The sequence below is a fragment of the Crocodylus siamensis genome, chromosome 9, assembly GCF_052110815.1.
Source record: "Crocodylus siamensis isolate JL-2025a chromosome 9, ASM5211081v1, whole genome shotgun sequence".
In the NCBI taxonomy this organism is placed as follows: domain Eukaryota; kingdom Metazoa; phylum Chordata; order Crocodylia; family Crocodylidae; genus Crocodylus; species Crocodylus siamensis.
In genome coordinates, this window is record NC_143403.1 from 67503257 (window position 1) to 67519238 (window position 15982).

Below are 15982 nucleotides of genomic sequence, written 5' to 3' on the forward strand. Positions count from 1 at the left end.
GACAAAAGTTGATGGGTTAACATTTTGTAATGGGCTTCAGCAAGGTAGAATAGCACCACCCAACCAGTGAAAATGTGGGTCTGGCCCCGTAATGCCAGTGTCAGACTGACTAGAGTCAAACATCCAATAGACAACTACCAACCACTGGCTACTCTGGGCCCAGACTCTACTTCATGGAGCTGAAAAGAAATCATGAAATGCAGCTCAACATACTATTTCCCTCCAGTACTTCTGAGTTTAGCCTTTAGCCCAGCGGCAACGAAACACATCATTGCAAAATACAAATCAAAGAGAACAGATCAAATCACAAGTATAAAAAAGTGTTACAGACTTTTTTTTAAAGACAGGTGCAATTACTTTTTTAGCCCAAAGATCTTAATGACTAATAGTACCCTGAGAAAGGGAGTGTGGGGAGGGACTGTTGCTTAAGAGTCACTTGCCACATCACTAGTGCTGAAAGGAGTTTCAGCAAGAGACAGGTGTGAAGTCCCCTACTCATCCAAACAACTCTTAACATTTCAAAACCCTGAAAAAAGAAAAGGTGTATAGCTTGTCAGCTCTACCACAAGTTAGAAAAAGACGAGAGACTTTTTCCAGGCACAAGGACTTTGGGAACAGCGGACCCTCTATGGGGTGAGCAGGACAAACACGCAGGGAAAACCAAAGGAAGATTCCTGTAATCAGTCCACAGCATCACTCCCGGACAGTTACAAATATCGGGACAGTGGGGGGAGAAAAAGATTTAACATCAGGAACCAATTTATGTTTGCTGCTCTGCAGAGCAATCATGCCACAAGAATTGCAACTAAATGGCTGGAGCTCCCATAACTGGAACAGTGAAGAAAGCGGCACAGAACTTTAATGGATGTATGAAATTCAATTGAAATTGATGGCTGGAAAAGTAAAACATTTAACATCCTGTCAATTTAACATCAGCACAAACACGCGCGCGCGCACACACGCATGTGGATACACACACACACACAAAGGCTGAGAACCAATTTCCCCAACACTGCAATCTGTTCACAGAGTTTCCAAATAAATGTCCATAGTTCCCACAGTGCTGTCAGGAAGGAGAGAAAAATCTTATCTCTGCCCTCATACAGTAACTTAAGCAATAAATGAATATTCTAATACCTCCAGACCTTTCACCACTGATATCTTTAATTTAAAACCCATCTTTTGTGAAAATGGCAATACATTATTACAACCTGCCCCATCCATTTCTCCAAAAGATTAGAAACTGCTTTTGTGTTTCATCTTCGTTTGGAGCAAAGCTCATAAAATGTCCCTGGTATTTGAAAAGAGTTTGTATAAACCATTTGCACCTGACACACTTTTCAAACATGGCTCTGTTGTTAGGGAGCCTGTCTACAGACAACAATTGCAAACACTGTTGACAGGGGTGCATTTTTCCAACATCTCAAAATATATCACTTTGCAACATTTTTTTCCACAGCTCAACAGAAGGTAGAGAAAAGGATAATACTGTGATTGCACAGTCAGGAACAAAAAAAAAAAAAAGGATTCATTACAATCAGTCCACAGTGTATTTTTGTTTGTTTGTTTTTCAAACTAGATTGTTACTAATTTGGAGCCCAACATACCCAAATTCATTCTCTTATTCTATCTTCTGCGGGAGATCTGCTGAAATTACAGAATTACCCCTTAAGATTCATAAAGCTTGAATGAAAAATTGTCAATGCCACCTAAGTAACTTAGGAAACTAGGGTCAAGTGAGTCACCAGGAGACATGCCACCTACATGCCATTCTCAAGAGGGACTTCAGAGCCAAAGTGCTCTTGAAAATTTTCCCCTGAAGGCCCGATTCTGAGAGAAAAGGAGAATCAGGCATGAGAGACATTAGCTGAGTCACTAAATGCACTACAAAAGGTGCTCGCCTACTATGGTGAAGAGGGCGGTGTAAAAAGCTGAGTAGAAGAGAAAAATCAGGCCCTTGGGATACAGGCTGCCCCCTCCACCCAACACGCTAGGCAGGAACAGAGGGACATGTTCGGGCGGGCCATTCCTATACTCGCAGTATAATTGAACATGTTCCAGTGTGTTGTACCAGTTGATTCATGGCTAGGCTTTGAGATGCAAATTAATCATTATAACTTTTAATTGGGCTAATGTAAGCATCATATGTTACTAATTACACAATGCAGAGAAAAAATATTGCAAATGAATTTAACTACTTAATCTAATCAGGATGGCAAGTTGTGTTTTAATTACAAATCGGTGTGCATCAGCAAAGCATCTGCTGCTGCGCAACGACGATGGCCCCCAATGCAGCGAAGATCCTCCACCCCGGCATTCAGACATCCATAGATGTGCTACTCAGCCCAGACATGCCAAAATCCAAACCCACTTTTTTTCCTGCCAGAAATGCCCATTCTGAATGCCTACATGAGGGCAATGCACCAGCAGCTTCCTATCACCCCACCATCCCTCCACTGCCATGTCTCTCCTGGGCTTCAGCATCACCAGTGCACGTGTTCCCGCCTGCCTCATTCCCAGTGCCATAAGGGGAGAAAGGAAGCATTCAGAGTCAGGATCATCTTAGCTGGCTACAACTGCCTTCCCTCAACGTTTCTCCTCAGCATCCTTGCTCTGTAGTGCCCGATAACTGAGGCAGCCCAGGGAATCCCAACGCACTCTGTGCCTGCAGACATGGCAAGTTCAAACTCATCCTTCCCAAATGAATCCCTAGAGTAAGCTGTGTGACAATGGCAGAGATCTTGAAAGCTATTTAAGGGACTACAATGCCTGCTTAAGGTGGATGGGTATGAAGGACCTAAACATCACTGAGATGGCCAAAGAGAACCACACTGCAGGCTAGGTCCGAATTTATCCCAAAGGGTCAACACTTGGTTCCCTGCCACCCATGTGCAGCCCTACCTGTTGGAGCCCAGAGACAGACAAACAACAGAGACAGACATACAGAAGTACACGTGCTTGGGTCACAGGACGCAGTGGAGTTGCACCGAGAGTCTTATCTTTATGCATGAAAAGCTGATCCTCGTAGTCAGACTCGTTGTCTATCCATTTTGATTTACAAAAAGTAAGAGTGCATTTAGAGCGCATTTCCCTTCCACCCTTACAATGCAAACAAAACGGAAAAATGCATTAAAAAATAAAATAGGATTAAAAAAGGAAAACACATTCCCCTGTTAAGACTGTCATCTGAGCTAGAGCCTGGAGCAAGTCTTTACAGCCAAATTAAAAACCTCTGAAAATTGTGGGTTTTAATAGAAACGCTGATATAACTGAGTGACTATAGCATATGGGAATGCACTTGCATAATGCATCACCTTGAGAATGTATTATAGTGAGATATGTGAAGATGACAATGTTCGCTGCCTGGCTGTACCCGCAGGTAAGAAAAATATCCACTTGCTGATAAGTCTGGTGGTAATTAAGTAGAGCGTTTCAGGGAGGGAAGAATACTCTGAAATGTTACGGCAGTTATAGGGCATCTAAAAAGCAAATGCAAACTATTCTTTCTGACATTATTTTTTAATTTGACACAGTTTCTCTTATTTACCAAAAGAAGTAATAAAGCCTCACGGATCCTGAGCACACCAATGAGTTTAGATTGCCAGTAATGCACATTAAAGCAAAAACCCCAAGTCATTTTTTTTAAAAACATTAGGGGGCTGATTACTGTGAAGCGATCTGTGTTTCTCCCACTAAGTGGACAGATGGATTGCTACTTGCAAATTCTTTTCAAATTTATTTTACAGCATGGCATTTGGCAGCTAGCAGGGGTCTTGGTTTTGACAATTTGTCCAGCGTCATTTATTTATTTAAATTCACTGTCTAGCTTTCAAACCAGAGGTTTGGTGTCTGGGAAACAGAGATGGGAAATTCTATCATTCAGGAAGATACTGTGTATTGTAGATAATAATTTAGATGATGAAGTTCCAAGAACTGAAGTCTAATTCAGCAATTCCCAGACTCCTGGAAATGTTAACCGTGCTGGTATCTTAGTGTTTTGATGGATACTCCAGGCTTTTGGAGGGTGCCTGCACCGGGTTTCTGTTACCCGTTTCTCATTCCATTGCACACCCGAAGATTTAGATATATACAGCAGTCACTGCTGTGACCCAGCTCATGGAGACAGGACCTGACTTAGCTTCACTGCAGCCACAGTGACATGGGGCTCAGCACAAGCTAACCCAGGGATGGGCAAAATACAGCCCAGGGGCTATATTTATTAATATTAATTTAATATTTATTTGCACCTGGCTGCCTGTCAAAGATGACAGGAGCCAGGGGCAGTAGGACTCAGGGGAAGCTGGCAGCAGGACCCAACAGCAAGGCCCCCCCCACAGACCTGCCCCCTCAACCAGAAGCCCCCTACCTAGCAGAGGCTTTTGGCTTGGGACCATGTTCCTGCTGCGCTGCACTGGAGAGGGAAATGTTAGTTAGTTAGTTTCTAGGGTCGGATGGGACCTGAGCAGATCATCTAGTCCGACCCCCTGCCATGGGAGGAAAGAGTACTGGGGTCAAACGACCCCAGCAAGGTGTTCATCTAACCTCCTCTTAAAAACCCCCAGGGTAGGAGCCTGCACCACTTCTCTTGGAAGTTGGTTCCAGACCCTAGCCACCCTGACCGTGAAGTAGCGCCTCCTGATATCTAACGTAAACCTACCCTCTGCCAGCTTGTGACCCTTATTTCTGGTCACTCCTGGTGGTGCTCGGGGGAACAGTGACTCCCCCAATGCCTGCTGTGGCCCTCAACACCTTGCCAAAACTTGGTAAGTGGCCCTCCACCCAAAATAATTGCCCACCCCTAGGCTAACCCCCAGTGAGAGTTTCTCCAGCTTCCCAAGTAGGCTCTGCACCCGAAATCCAGCTCCACGCTGCTGTGGCAGGTGTAGGCCAGTACCCAAGCAAACCTGAAGCAAGCACAAGCACCTCATACAGTTCAGGTCCAAGAGCCTGGCCCACCAAGAAGCTAAGTATCTCTTGCAAGGAGCAGGAACTAGCCAGGAGCAAAATGCTGTGGTGACAGGCTCAGGCACCCAAGTAGCTGTCCTAGTTCTCCTGACTGATATAGGCTTCCTTACATTTAGCATCCTCTATTACAAACCTTCTCCTGCCTGGAGTTAGGCACCTAAGCCATGTGAGCTGCTCAGGTAGTCCATGGCCGAGTGGCTGAAACATGGTCTTGCATGAGCTGCTTATAACGCAATACTTGTCCTTTGTGAGACTTTGTAGAGCTGCACCTCTAGCTCTCCCGATCCTGTCCTCAGGCTTCCTGATACTGGGACTGCCTAGGCATACCTTCAGGATCTAATCCTATTAGCAAGATAAGCTTGCCCCTGCCAATTTGGGGAACCCCACCTAGGACCCCAGGTTGGCCAGAACTCAAAGCAGCTTGCTGGCCATGGGGCAGCCTCAGCACTTGCATGGATTTGTAAATGCCATCTGGCACAAATGCAGGCATGTAGAGCTGAAAAATTGCTTTGAAGATGCCAATGGAGCCTAAGGACTAGATTTCCATGCCTAAGCATCTTTTAAGGATCTGGATCTTAACTCTTGTCTCAAGGACTTGGAGATCTCCAGAGGAAAAATGTTAAACGTGAACAAAGTCTTCTTGTTGCTGTACTTGAAAAAGTGACTGAACTGTGAGCACAAAGAAAAGTACTCATTTTATTACCTGTTTTGTGCAGCTGAATTTTTGGCCCTAAATCCACTAACATTAAATGCCTTCAGTTGATTTCTTCCAAGGGAAGAAGCATATATAATTTTGATTAAGTATTAAAAAAAAGGAGGAAACCTTTTTATATTAATTCTAGTGGCTGTCAGAGATGAGAATTTAATAATGTTAGTAATTAATATACTCCATTATTCCAAAACACGTTGGAGGAGAATGTCTTATGATGAATTAGATAGTATGAACATATCTTCCTCCTTGGCTTCTTTAAAGCATGATCTATGGCTGATCACCATGTTCAGCTAAATTCCTGTGTCTTTTATTCTACACCTATAAATATATTTACCTTCCCATACCAGAATTGCATGTCTATGTGGTCTTTATCCACCATTTAACCAGTTGGTTGTATTCTTGAATCAGCTAACATAAGTATCTGAAGGGCAAACATGCAGGAATAAAACAACTTGTTTAGGGTGATCCAGTGGACAGATCGAGGAAGCATGGAACGAACTGAGAGAAAGCAAGATTTAGGCTGAATATCAGTGAAGTCTAATAGACTGTGAAACAGTCTGCCAAAGGAAGCAACAGAAGCCCTATTGCTTGAGTCATTTAATACTGGACTAAACAAAGTGCTCAAGAACAGTCTGTACTGAACAAGCCAGCATTGTCAGAGGAGACAGAACAAAGATGACTTAATAAGCTTTTCCATCTCTAATTCCTGCAATTCTGGAGATTCAATCATGATGGTAGCTGTGCATCTCAAGCTGGAGGAGAATGCAGAAGAGTTCATTCTCCATGTGCGTGCCGTAGTTAACATACTAGTAGTTAACTTTTTAAATCCCTTGGACTCATTAAAAATAAAATACTGAAATATATTTCACTAAATCACTTAGGCATGCTGGTCCCTTCTCCATTAAGAAAGGAAAGCTAGGTGAATGATACTTCTATAGGGTTTTCCACTAACGGTCTTAAAAGGCTTTAAAAATGCTAATGAAATGGGCATTCCCAAGCCCTAGAGGGCCAAAGTAGTTTTGCAGATGGAGAGCCCAGGCATTGGGAGAAAAACCACCCAATTTCCACGGATGCTGAGCACCCACACCTCCCTGTAACTTCCACAGGAAGTCTAAAATACAATCCCGATCTTCCAATTTACACCTCCACGCCAGGGGAGCAAGACACTTCTTCCTCCTCTACCTGGGACTACTAGGATGTTTCTTTTCTAAATCAAAAAAGAGAAACCAAAAAAAAATCAGATGAGATGTCATGAGTCAGTACCTGCTAACGACTGTTTCTGTTTGGCTGCAATGACTGTTGAGCTTTCTAATTATTGCTCATTGCAAAGAAACCAGGCTTCATCTGCTCAAGGGTTCCATCTCCCAGAGTCTGTGGATTCGACTCTTCTCTTTCCTTCTGTAGGAATTTCTGAGGTACCATCAATGTTCATTTCAAGGCAGCACCATCCATTTAACGACCTTTCTTTCCCTTGGTGGCAAAGGCATGGCTGCTAATTTGCAACAGCTCTTCTTCAAGAGTAGCTTCTCCTAACCCAGAAAACACGGCAAGCGTATCTGCTTGTTCAACCGAACAGGTGAGTCTGCAGTCCAACTACAGTGCCTTCTAAATGAGAGTAAATGACTTTCTCCTAACTCAGAAAAGTCCTTTATGAGCAAAGTCTGTGCCCTGATCCTTTCTGCATCTTGAAAACCTAGCACAGCACAGAAAATTCATAAACAACATAAATGCTGTTCTTGCCACTGCTCTCCCAATCAGAGAAACTAGATTTAAATCACCTGCTGGCAGGTTTATTACCCGGCTCACAAGAAGGTAAGGTCCCATACACCAGGCCTCTGCACTTAACAGGACATAAATCTCTGCTTTGCCATCTGTTCTGGAAACGCTTCCCTACTAGCGAGAGAGACCAAAGATACAGGTGCCTTTAATTGAATCTTCTAAAGAATCTGGATGTCTCTAGTCATAATTATGACGTCTTTCTCATGTAAATCGTATTTTTTCACAGCCAATCCCTCCCACACATCCCCCATAGGTGGCAAGATTCCCCAAACACAGCGCCATGTTCACGTTGTGCCAAAACACACATTCAGCACTAGGGACAGCTACTCCGACAGAGGAACCAGCTCTCGGGTAGATCTGAGATCATCACTGCGCAACTCAAGGAGTGCCGCTCACTCCTCAGGCTGAACATATCTTCCCAAAAACCCCTGGCCCTTTTTTGTAGGGATAGGGTTTTCATTTCCCACTAGATTCATTTCAAATCCTGTTTATATTGTTCTCAGTGCATTCTTCTTTCCTTTCCCAGCCTGAAAGGCTTTGTCGTTTTACAGGGTCCTGTTTCAGCTGGATCTGTCTAGTGTCAGTACTTTAATAGTCCCTATACCTGTAGCATCTTTAATGTGACAACCTTTGGAGAGAGGGCCATGCCATCCTCCCTAGTTTTTCTATCCAGGAGTGAAGCACAGAATGGTTCAGGCCAATACGAACAGCAGATAGCAGTTCATGAACAGTTCTCAGCAAGTGACCTCAGGAGACCCTGGCCTCATGAAAACCTATGACTGCTGCTCCTGGATACACATGCTTCTCTCAAAATAGACATTTCAATGCTGAACAAAGAGGCAAAACACTTCCCCCTCTCCCACCCTCCCCTCCCCTCCCCAGCTCTGCAGATTTAAAGAGTGAAAATCTGGTGCCACGCTTCATTTTTCTCTCCTTGCCTGAAGTCATGAGAGACAAGATAGGTGTAATCAACACCTTTAAAAGATCTTAAATGACAGGCAGATTGATTGAACAGTGAGGTTGGGCTGCTTTTGAACTCAAACAAAGTGAATATCTGTGAAAGACAGTGTTTGCATTGCTTCTCAAATAGCCTCCTGAAACATGCATGCTTCTCATCATGTCATGACCAAAATTTGAGAGGAAAGCACATTAACCCACCCCTCCAAAAAAACAGGAACCCAAAACAGACTGGAATCTGGAGCACATCATAAATTCATGAAGCTTTCTGAGTGCTGTCAGAAACAAACAGTTATGTCAACAAAAGGCAGCTGCAAAGGCTCGCACAGGAGTATTTTTGGATAATGCCAAAGGATCATTAACACGTAGGCTGCAGTTGGGCTCAGAAACCAACCTGGCCGAAGTCCCTCAGTGCGAGGTGACAGGCAACCAGATCAGTCTTTTTGGACAGTGCCTACGATAAGTATCTCACAGCAGCCACACTTCAGGGTAGTGTTTGCTTCACCTTGTTTTGAGATGCTCAGATAGCACAGCAACATGAGCCCTGGATGTACCTAGACAGAGTCAAACACAGCACAAGCTTTCCCTGGGCTGCTGTAATTGTCTCGGAGGACTTCTCTGCTTGTCAGTTTTGACTTCCCACTTTTAGATGTCAACAGCCTCCACTGATGTACCATTGGGGAAATTCCTGACAGAGCACAAAGTAGGAGCCTCTTGGACCATGTAAAAAGCATCATCAAAAGCCCCCCCGGGCACTTAAAACGAGAAGATTTGACAGCTGTCCTTTGATGAGCGTGTTCCCACATTCCAGTACACCAACACAGCAATTACCAAAGACTAGTGCTTTTTGTCAAAAAACACCATATCATTAACAAACACCATGAAAAAGCAGCAAGTTCAATAGACCTGGTTTTTATCTCCCTTACACCACTGATTTCAGCTGCTCCTCATTTAAGTTAAAAGGTCGGAGCTAAACCAGTAACAATAAGTGAAAAACAGAGGACCCCGGGCTCCGATATCACTTGCAATCTTACATGACTGCATGAACAGTCAGAGACAGGGAAGTGAACCTGGATTCACAAACAGCTCAGAGCCTGGCCTGTTAAGCTAACAATTCATGTGGCAGTCACACCATGTATTAGACAGGTCTAGACCTCACAGTCCCCTTAGTGGCTCATTTGTGGCTTTTTATTCATATTTTCAGCAAAGCAGACAAAATGAGTTTATGAAAGAACATAAAAAGACCACATTGCTGCAGTTGTTTGTCCTCCACTGGCAACCTACACATGGCTCTTTCATGCATGTAAAATATATGGCTGCATGAATAAAGCATCCCCCTCTGCAAATGAACAGATACCTGTGCATACGCTTGGATATGCAGAGAACTGTTAGCACATGCAGATACCCATTATGTACCCAGTACTAATACCTCTGGGATTAAGGGAAGGGTTTATACCTGTCATTAGAGAAAGTAGCTCTCTCCTAGCAAGCATCCCTATTTAAAAGGGAAATCCCAGAGACAGCAACCGGTAAGCCAGTCCTTACAGGCACTGCTCCTTTGAAAGCACAGTGCACAGGAATGAAGAACAGAGTCACAAAGGGCAAAATCTCAGTTCTGCTAATACCAGTAGCAAAACTTTTGTTTCACTTCAGTGAAGGCAAGATTTCAACGGAGGTCTCTAGCTGATCCTTGGGCTCCGGACACTCCGTCTCCTCCATGAGCAAAAGAGCAAATTCTGTTTTCTCCTGAGTTCCCAAAGTAAAAATCTGGGGGAAAATCTCAGTAAGTGAAGCTGCAGGGCATTTTCTTTCTCCCATGTGCCTTTCCAGGAGATATACCTTGCTTTATAGGTGGTGCTGGTCCAGAATTCCCTATTGCATTAATGCTGGCTTAGTCACTGTGACAATGGTGTACCGCAAGTCTTGAAGCCTGTATCATCCCCCAAAATAAAACGCACCAAATTAATTGGACTGCATTGATTTTTTTTTTTATGTAACAGTTTTGGAGTCAAAGCCTCAAGAGGCTCAATTGATCAGCTAACGAGTCAGGTGTCAGTTGAATGGAGCTTTGAGATCAAGCCTGACAAATCGAAGAAAATGATCAAAATTTGAAACGCAGATTCTGCTATCACAGATGTATATAAAATGTGCTATGGCATCAGTGATGGAAGACTTTGAAGAATACCATACTGGACAAGACAGGAACTGGTCTCACCTGTGCCAGTGAGCCAGATCCTGATGCTACAGCAGCAGTCATCTAGAGAAACTGGATTACCTACTCACACTGGTGTAAGTGTGGCATATCAGGGTATGCAAAAATCTAATTTTTGAACTAATCTTTCAAACAGGTGGCAACCCCAAGGGTTTCAGCCCAACAACTATGCCTCATTTAGGACAATTCAATGAAACAGTTAAATCAATGGACACGGTACAACTGCATGAAAACTGTCTTTTTTACTGCTTGTGCGATCAGATTTTGAGAAACCTGCTGTTCAGATACTCTGGGTCATCCATTTTGGTTTCAAAGGCGGCTCTGGATAAAAGCATCACCACATAAACGGAGAGTGACATGTCAATGTGCGTTACGGCAGATTGCCACTTCACCTTCAGCCCCTCAGAAGCGTGGAGAAAACCGGTTGCCAAGTCCTTCCACATGCAAAGATCTCAGTAGCCTGGTTAAAGCCTTCAATAGCTAAGGTAATAAATAGATTGAATGAAATGGAAGTACGTTATGCAGGGTCAGATTAACCTTTTAGTGGGCCCTAGGCAAACAAACTCAGGGCGCTGGGCCGGTCAAGACCCCGCATCCTACCCCAGCACTGCCACCCACAGGGAGTGGGACTCGGAGCTGCTGCTAGAGGCAGCTGCCGCCGCGGCGAGGCCAGAGGAAGGAAGGGGAAGGGAAAGGCAGCGAATAGGGCCATTCGTGCCACCACCATGGGACCGGGACCGGGACCGGGACCCCCGCAGCTCAGGGCCCTAGGCATGTGCCTAGTTCGTGTTAATCCAGCCCTGACAGTATGGGAGACCCAATCCTAAACTCTCCCCTGCCACCAAGCACACTCACCCCACAGAAGGGGAAAGAAGCTCACGATCACCAACAACTGAATATCCGTCAGCCCGCTCCGACTGCAAGAAAGCTAATCACAATACCTCAGGGGTGGGAAGGGTTACAGGTGAGGACACAGGAAACGGGTCAAGGACGTGGAGGACTTCCTGAAGCATTGGGGTGATGCTGTTGCCGTAACGGTCCAGGAAGAAGGCCGGACCAACTTCTCCAGATCATCACAACTTGCATAACATTAGAGACTGCTTCATTTCTGCCAGGAAGGCAGCCAGCCAAAGGCCCAGCAAAGATGTTAGCAACAAGCCAAGGATGCCTGCCAAGAAGACATCATCTAGGGCTGGGCACGCGAGGCCTTTAGCTGCCAAACACATGCAGCTCTTCTCAGGGCCACATGCACTCCAGTAACCAGGGAATAGGAGATGGGGTGGGGAATCAGAAGGGCCATCTTCCAACTGGACCCAGACAAAGCAATTCGGGCAATTCACTAAAGAATAAATAAGTACAGGGCATGGCAGACAGCCGTGCAGAACGTGACGCCCGGAGAAATGGGTCCACAACACACACGCTATGTGAGCCAAAAACCAGACAAGCTACGTGAGCCAAAAACCAGATTCCGACCTCAGAAATAAAGCCCAGTGCCTACCTGAAAACTTTTAGAAACCCCAGAGCTAGCTTGAGCTGTCTCCGGTTTTAACAACCTCCCTTGGGGGCTTTCTGGACATTACCTACAGCTCTGCAGCAGGGACACATGGCGAGAGTAGGCATGCACAGAAATGATATTTTTGAAAAAAAGCACAGAGCACAGCAAGAGCATCCTCATGTGCTGAGACTGGTCTTTAGCTTAGTAAGGTCCATATTATAAACAGAGTAGTTATACACACAGCAGCCTGATAGGTGAAATGGAAATGGCTCCTACCTACACAGGAAGCCAAACTCCAGGCCCTGAATAGCAGGATGTGCAGAAACCCAGATCTGGCTGTGAATGTTGTGACTTGGACCCAGCTCTTGCAATGCAAGCTTCCTTCCCAAACAGAAATCATCAAAAGAAGCCCGAGCATGGCTAGCTCTCAGTTGGATCCTCTAGCACATATGTAAGCCACTTGCTAGACAGCATTTGGATGAGCCTCAACTTTCTAAAATAGATTCACACTTATTCCAACAGCCACACATCCAGTGCACAGGCACTCCTGTCACCTCGCATCCGTGCTCCATGGGTATGCTAGAGGCTAGAAGCAACGCTCACATATCACGAGGAAGGGGTGCGACAGCTGAGAGGAAAAAGCAAAGAGTGGGACTGTACATACGTTCATTATTCTCAGCATGAACTTTAACTGCACTAGTGGTTTCTGAAGCCCACGTTGTGGATGCAGTCGTCGAAAGAGGAGAACGGCACAAAAAGTCTGCTACAATGGTAGAGCTGCAGCCCCAAACTGTTGCAAAGTGAGTTTCCATATGTTTAAGCACTCTGAATGCCGAAAGAATTACACCCACAGCCTACTCTCACCATGGTAGCTACCCACACAAGAGGGGATGGGAGGGGGGGGAGAAATCAGAGCAAAGATGCTCCCTACAACGTGTCAGGAAAAAAAGGATCCGTGGCATTGCTGCCGCCTGCCTTTCTTCGCGGCGCTAACTCTATAGAGAGATAAAACACTCGTCTTCCTTGTGCAAGGGATACTCCAAACAATGCCGCACGGAACAAAAACACTGTCCTTGCCCAGGCATCAAGGGCTCGGCAGGAAATTAAATCTTGGCACCCACCCCCTGCTCCCTACCCCCGCAAGATCTATTGATTCGCTCGCCTCCAAGCTTTGGCGAGGACAGAGTTACCAAGCTGTTTTCTCACCTTCCCCAGCCCGAGTTGCTAAAGCCCCTGCACATTGTTGGAGGGAGAAATGCAATTTGTGCCTTGATATCTGTGAATTTGCAGCGGGGTTTCTGATTGGAAATGGTTCCCCCCCACCTCCCCCGATTCTCCTGTGCAGGCAAGGATGTGCCAGCGAAGGGCTGAGCCGCGGGGAGGTAATCGGTGCCGGGGAGGACACGGAGGAGTTTGTCTGCCCTCTGGCACTACTGGGTTCAAGCCTGGTGCCGAAATCCCCACTGTTTCCTTCTTATTAGGAATCAAAGTGCCTCTTTCCTAGCCGGCGGCCACCAGCATTTTTCCCCCCCCATGCATCAAAAAAGATCTCGATCCGAATGAGAGATGAACCCAGCCCCCCTCCTTTTAATGGCCCTCTCCTGGTCGCGGCCTCGGGGGTTTCATCTGACAGGCTTCGGCTATCAATCCGGCGCGAAGTTTCCCCAATCCCGCAGCCAGTAGTAAAAAACCCCCCAAAAAACAAAAAACCCAGATGAAAACAAATTAATTAAGATGGCTTGGTGAGTCAACTACCCTTATGCAACCCGGGCTGGAGAGAAAGTCCCCCCAGACTTCTGCCCTGCTGCCCCCTCGCCCTGCGCGGGCCGTGAGGGGGGCTGCCTGCCGGCCCTGGGAGCAGGGAAGAGCGGACAGGGGCGGGAAAGGGGAGCTCTTGCAGCGCCGGGCCGGGCTCCTGTTGCTCCGAGCTGGGCCCCGTCCCGCCCGGCTCCCCGCTCACCTCGGCACAGCAGCAGCAGCAGCAGCGGGGCCGGGCTCATGGTGCCGGCTGCCCCGCGCTCCTCGCGGCCAGCTCCCGCCTCAGCGGCGGCTCCTGCTGCGGCCGCCCCCGCGCCCCGGCGCCGGGCGCCGTCCCCGGTCCCGTCCCATGCCGGCCCGGGGCTCCGCGCGGCGCCGCTGCCCCCGGCGCCGCCTCGCCTCGCCTCGCCTCGCCCCGTGCAGCCGCCGCCGCCGCCGCGCGGGCAGGGAAGGGAGGGAAGGGCGGGAAGGGGGGGAGGAGGCGGCGACTGCCGAGGCGGCCCCGCCAATCTGGCGGCGGAGGGTGGGCGCAGCCCGGCGCGGGACGGGGCTGCCCCTGCCCCCGGGCACACGCACGTGTCTGCGCACGCACCGCGCACACGCGATGTCCCCTGCGGCCGTGCACGCACAAGAAGCCCCCCCCCAGCCCCGCGAGCAGTTCCTCCCCAGCCTGTGCCCCACACACAAAGCCCCCCCTCAGCCCCATGAACAGTTCCCCCCCACACCCAAGAAGCCCCCCCTCAGCCCCATGAACAGTTCCCTCCCCAGCCTGTGCCCCCACACACAAAGCCCCCCCCAGCTTGTGCCCCCCACACACAACCCCCCCCAGCTTGTGCCCCCCCACACAAGGAGCCCCCCCAGCTTGTGCCCCCCACACACAAGAAGCCCCCCCTCAGCCTGTGCCCCCCACACACAAGGAGCCCCCCCTCAGCCCCATGAACAGTTTCCCTCCCCAGCTTGTGCCCCCCCACACAAGGAGCCCCCCCAGCTTGTGCCCCCCACACACAAACCCCCCCTCAGCCTGTGCCCCCCACACACAAGAAGCCCCCCCAGCTTGTGCCCCCCACACAAGGAGCCCCCCCTCAGCCTGTGCCCCCCCACACAAGCCCCCCCTCAGCCTGTGCATCACCCATGCACCCCCTACGCGCATGCACAGCCCCCCTCGGCCCGTGCGCACCCCTGGAGACGCCCCCGACGGGCATCCCTGCCAGCCAGTGCCGGGTCCTGTCTAGTGACAAGGCAGCTCCTTGCACACTTTTTTTTTGCCACCAAAAAAGGGGGAGGCGGGAAGACCTACCCCCGTTGCCCCACGGGGTCCCCTGGATGGGATGGCAGTGAGCGGGGAAAGAGGCAGCCGAGGCAGGGTCAGAGCCGGGGCACAGCAGACCCTGGTCCCCCCGGCACAGAACAAAGGGTCCCGATTGTCCCTTGTCCCTGGTCTACACAATGCCCCCTTGTTCCTATTAGAGAGACCCTCCTCCCCGTCGGCCCCTGTGCCCTTGCTCTGTGCAGGTCCCTCGTGGCCGCCCCTCGCAAGGAAAGCAGCAGGGCTTGCTGGCAGGAGGGAGATGGGCACGATGCAGGAGCAGCAGGCGGCCCTGCCCCACTGAGGCTGGCACTGCCTTGCCTTGCCGCAGCCCACCTGCGCAGGAGGCATCCACGGTGGAGCTTGTGCAGGGGGAGACGGACCTAAAAGCAGGGCCCGTGGACACAAGAGGGTTCCCACCAGAACAGGCTGTGGAAATTCCCCCAAAAGCTAAAAACAGACAAAGACACAATCTCTCCCTGAGAGCGTCTTTGTGGGGGAGGAGTAAAGTTTGGGGACAGTGGAGCCCTTTGGGAAGGATCTCTCCCCGGGCTCACAGGTGGGTCTCCGGGTGACTTAGAGCCACAGGAGCCGCAGGTCCTTCTGCGGGGGAGAGCAGGCCGCAGGCTGGGATTCCTCTCCTCCGCTCTCTCTGCTCTGCTTTGAGGCCCAGATGCTTTGCCTCGGCTTGGCTGAGGCCACGGCACCGCCGGAGTTGGTCAGCAGCCCGCTCCTCCCAGCTCTTGATGTCGGCACCCGTTTTCTAGAGGTATGCCTTCCACGTGTCCCTGCAGCGTT

At 48.6% G+C, this 15982-nt stretch overlaps 1 protein-coding gene across 2 annotated transcripts in view; it reads right to left on the reverse strand.

The window, feature by feature from the left end:
- The window catches only part of TMEM132B (transmembrane protein 132B), a 374298-nt gene extending 359974 nt beyond the window's left edge, over positions 1–14324 (reverse strand). For both annotated transcript variants that reach the window (XM_090063009.1, XM_090063007.1), the window contains exon 1: positions 14081–14324. In XM_090063009.1, coding sequence (XP_089919135.1) covers positions 14081–14120 — 40 coding nt within the window. In that variant the 5' untranslated portion in view covers positions 14121–14324. The remainder of the gene's footprint in view (positions 1–14080) is intronic.
- Between the last annotated feature and the right edge of the window lie 1658 nt (positions 14325–15982).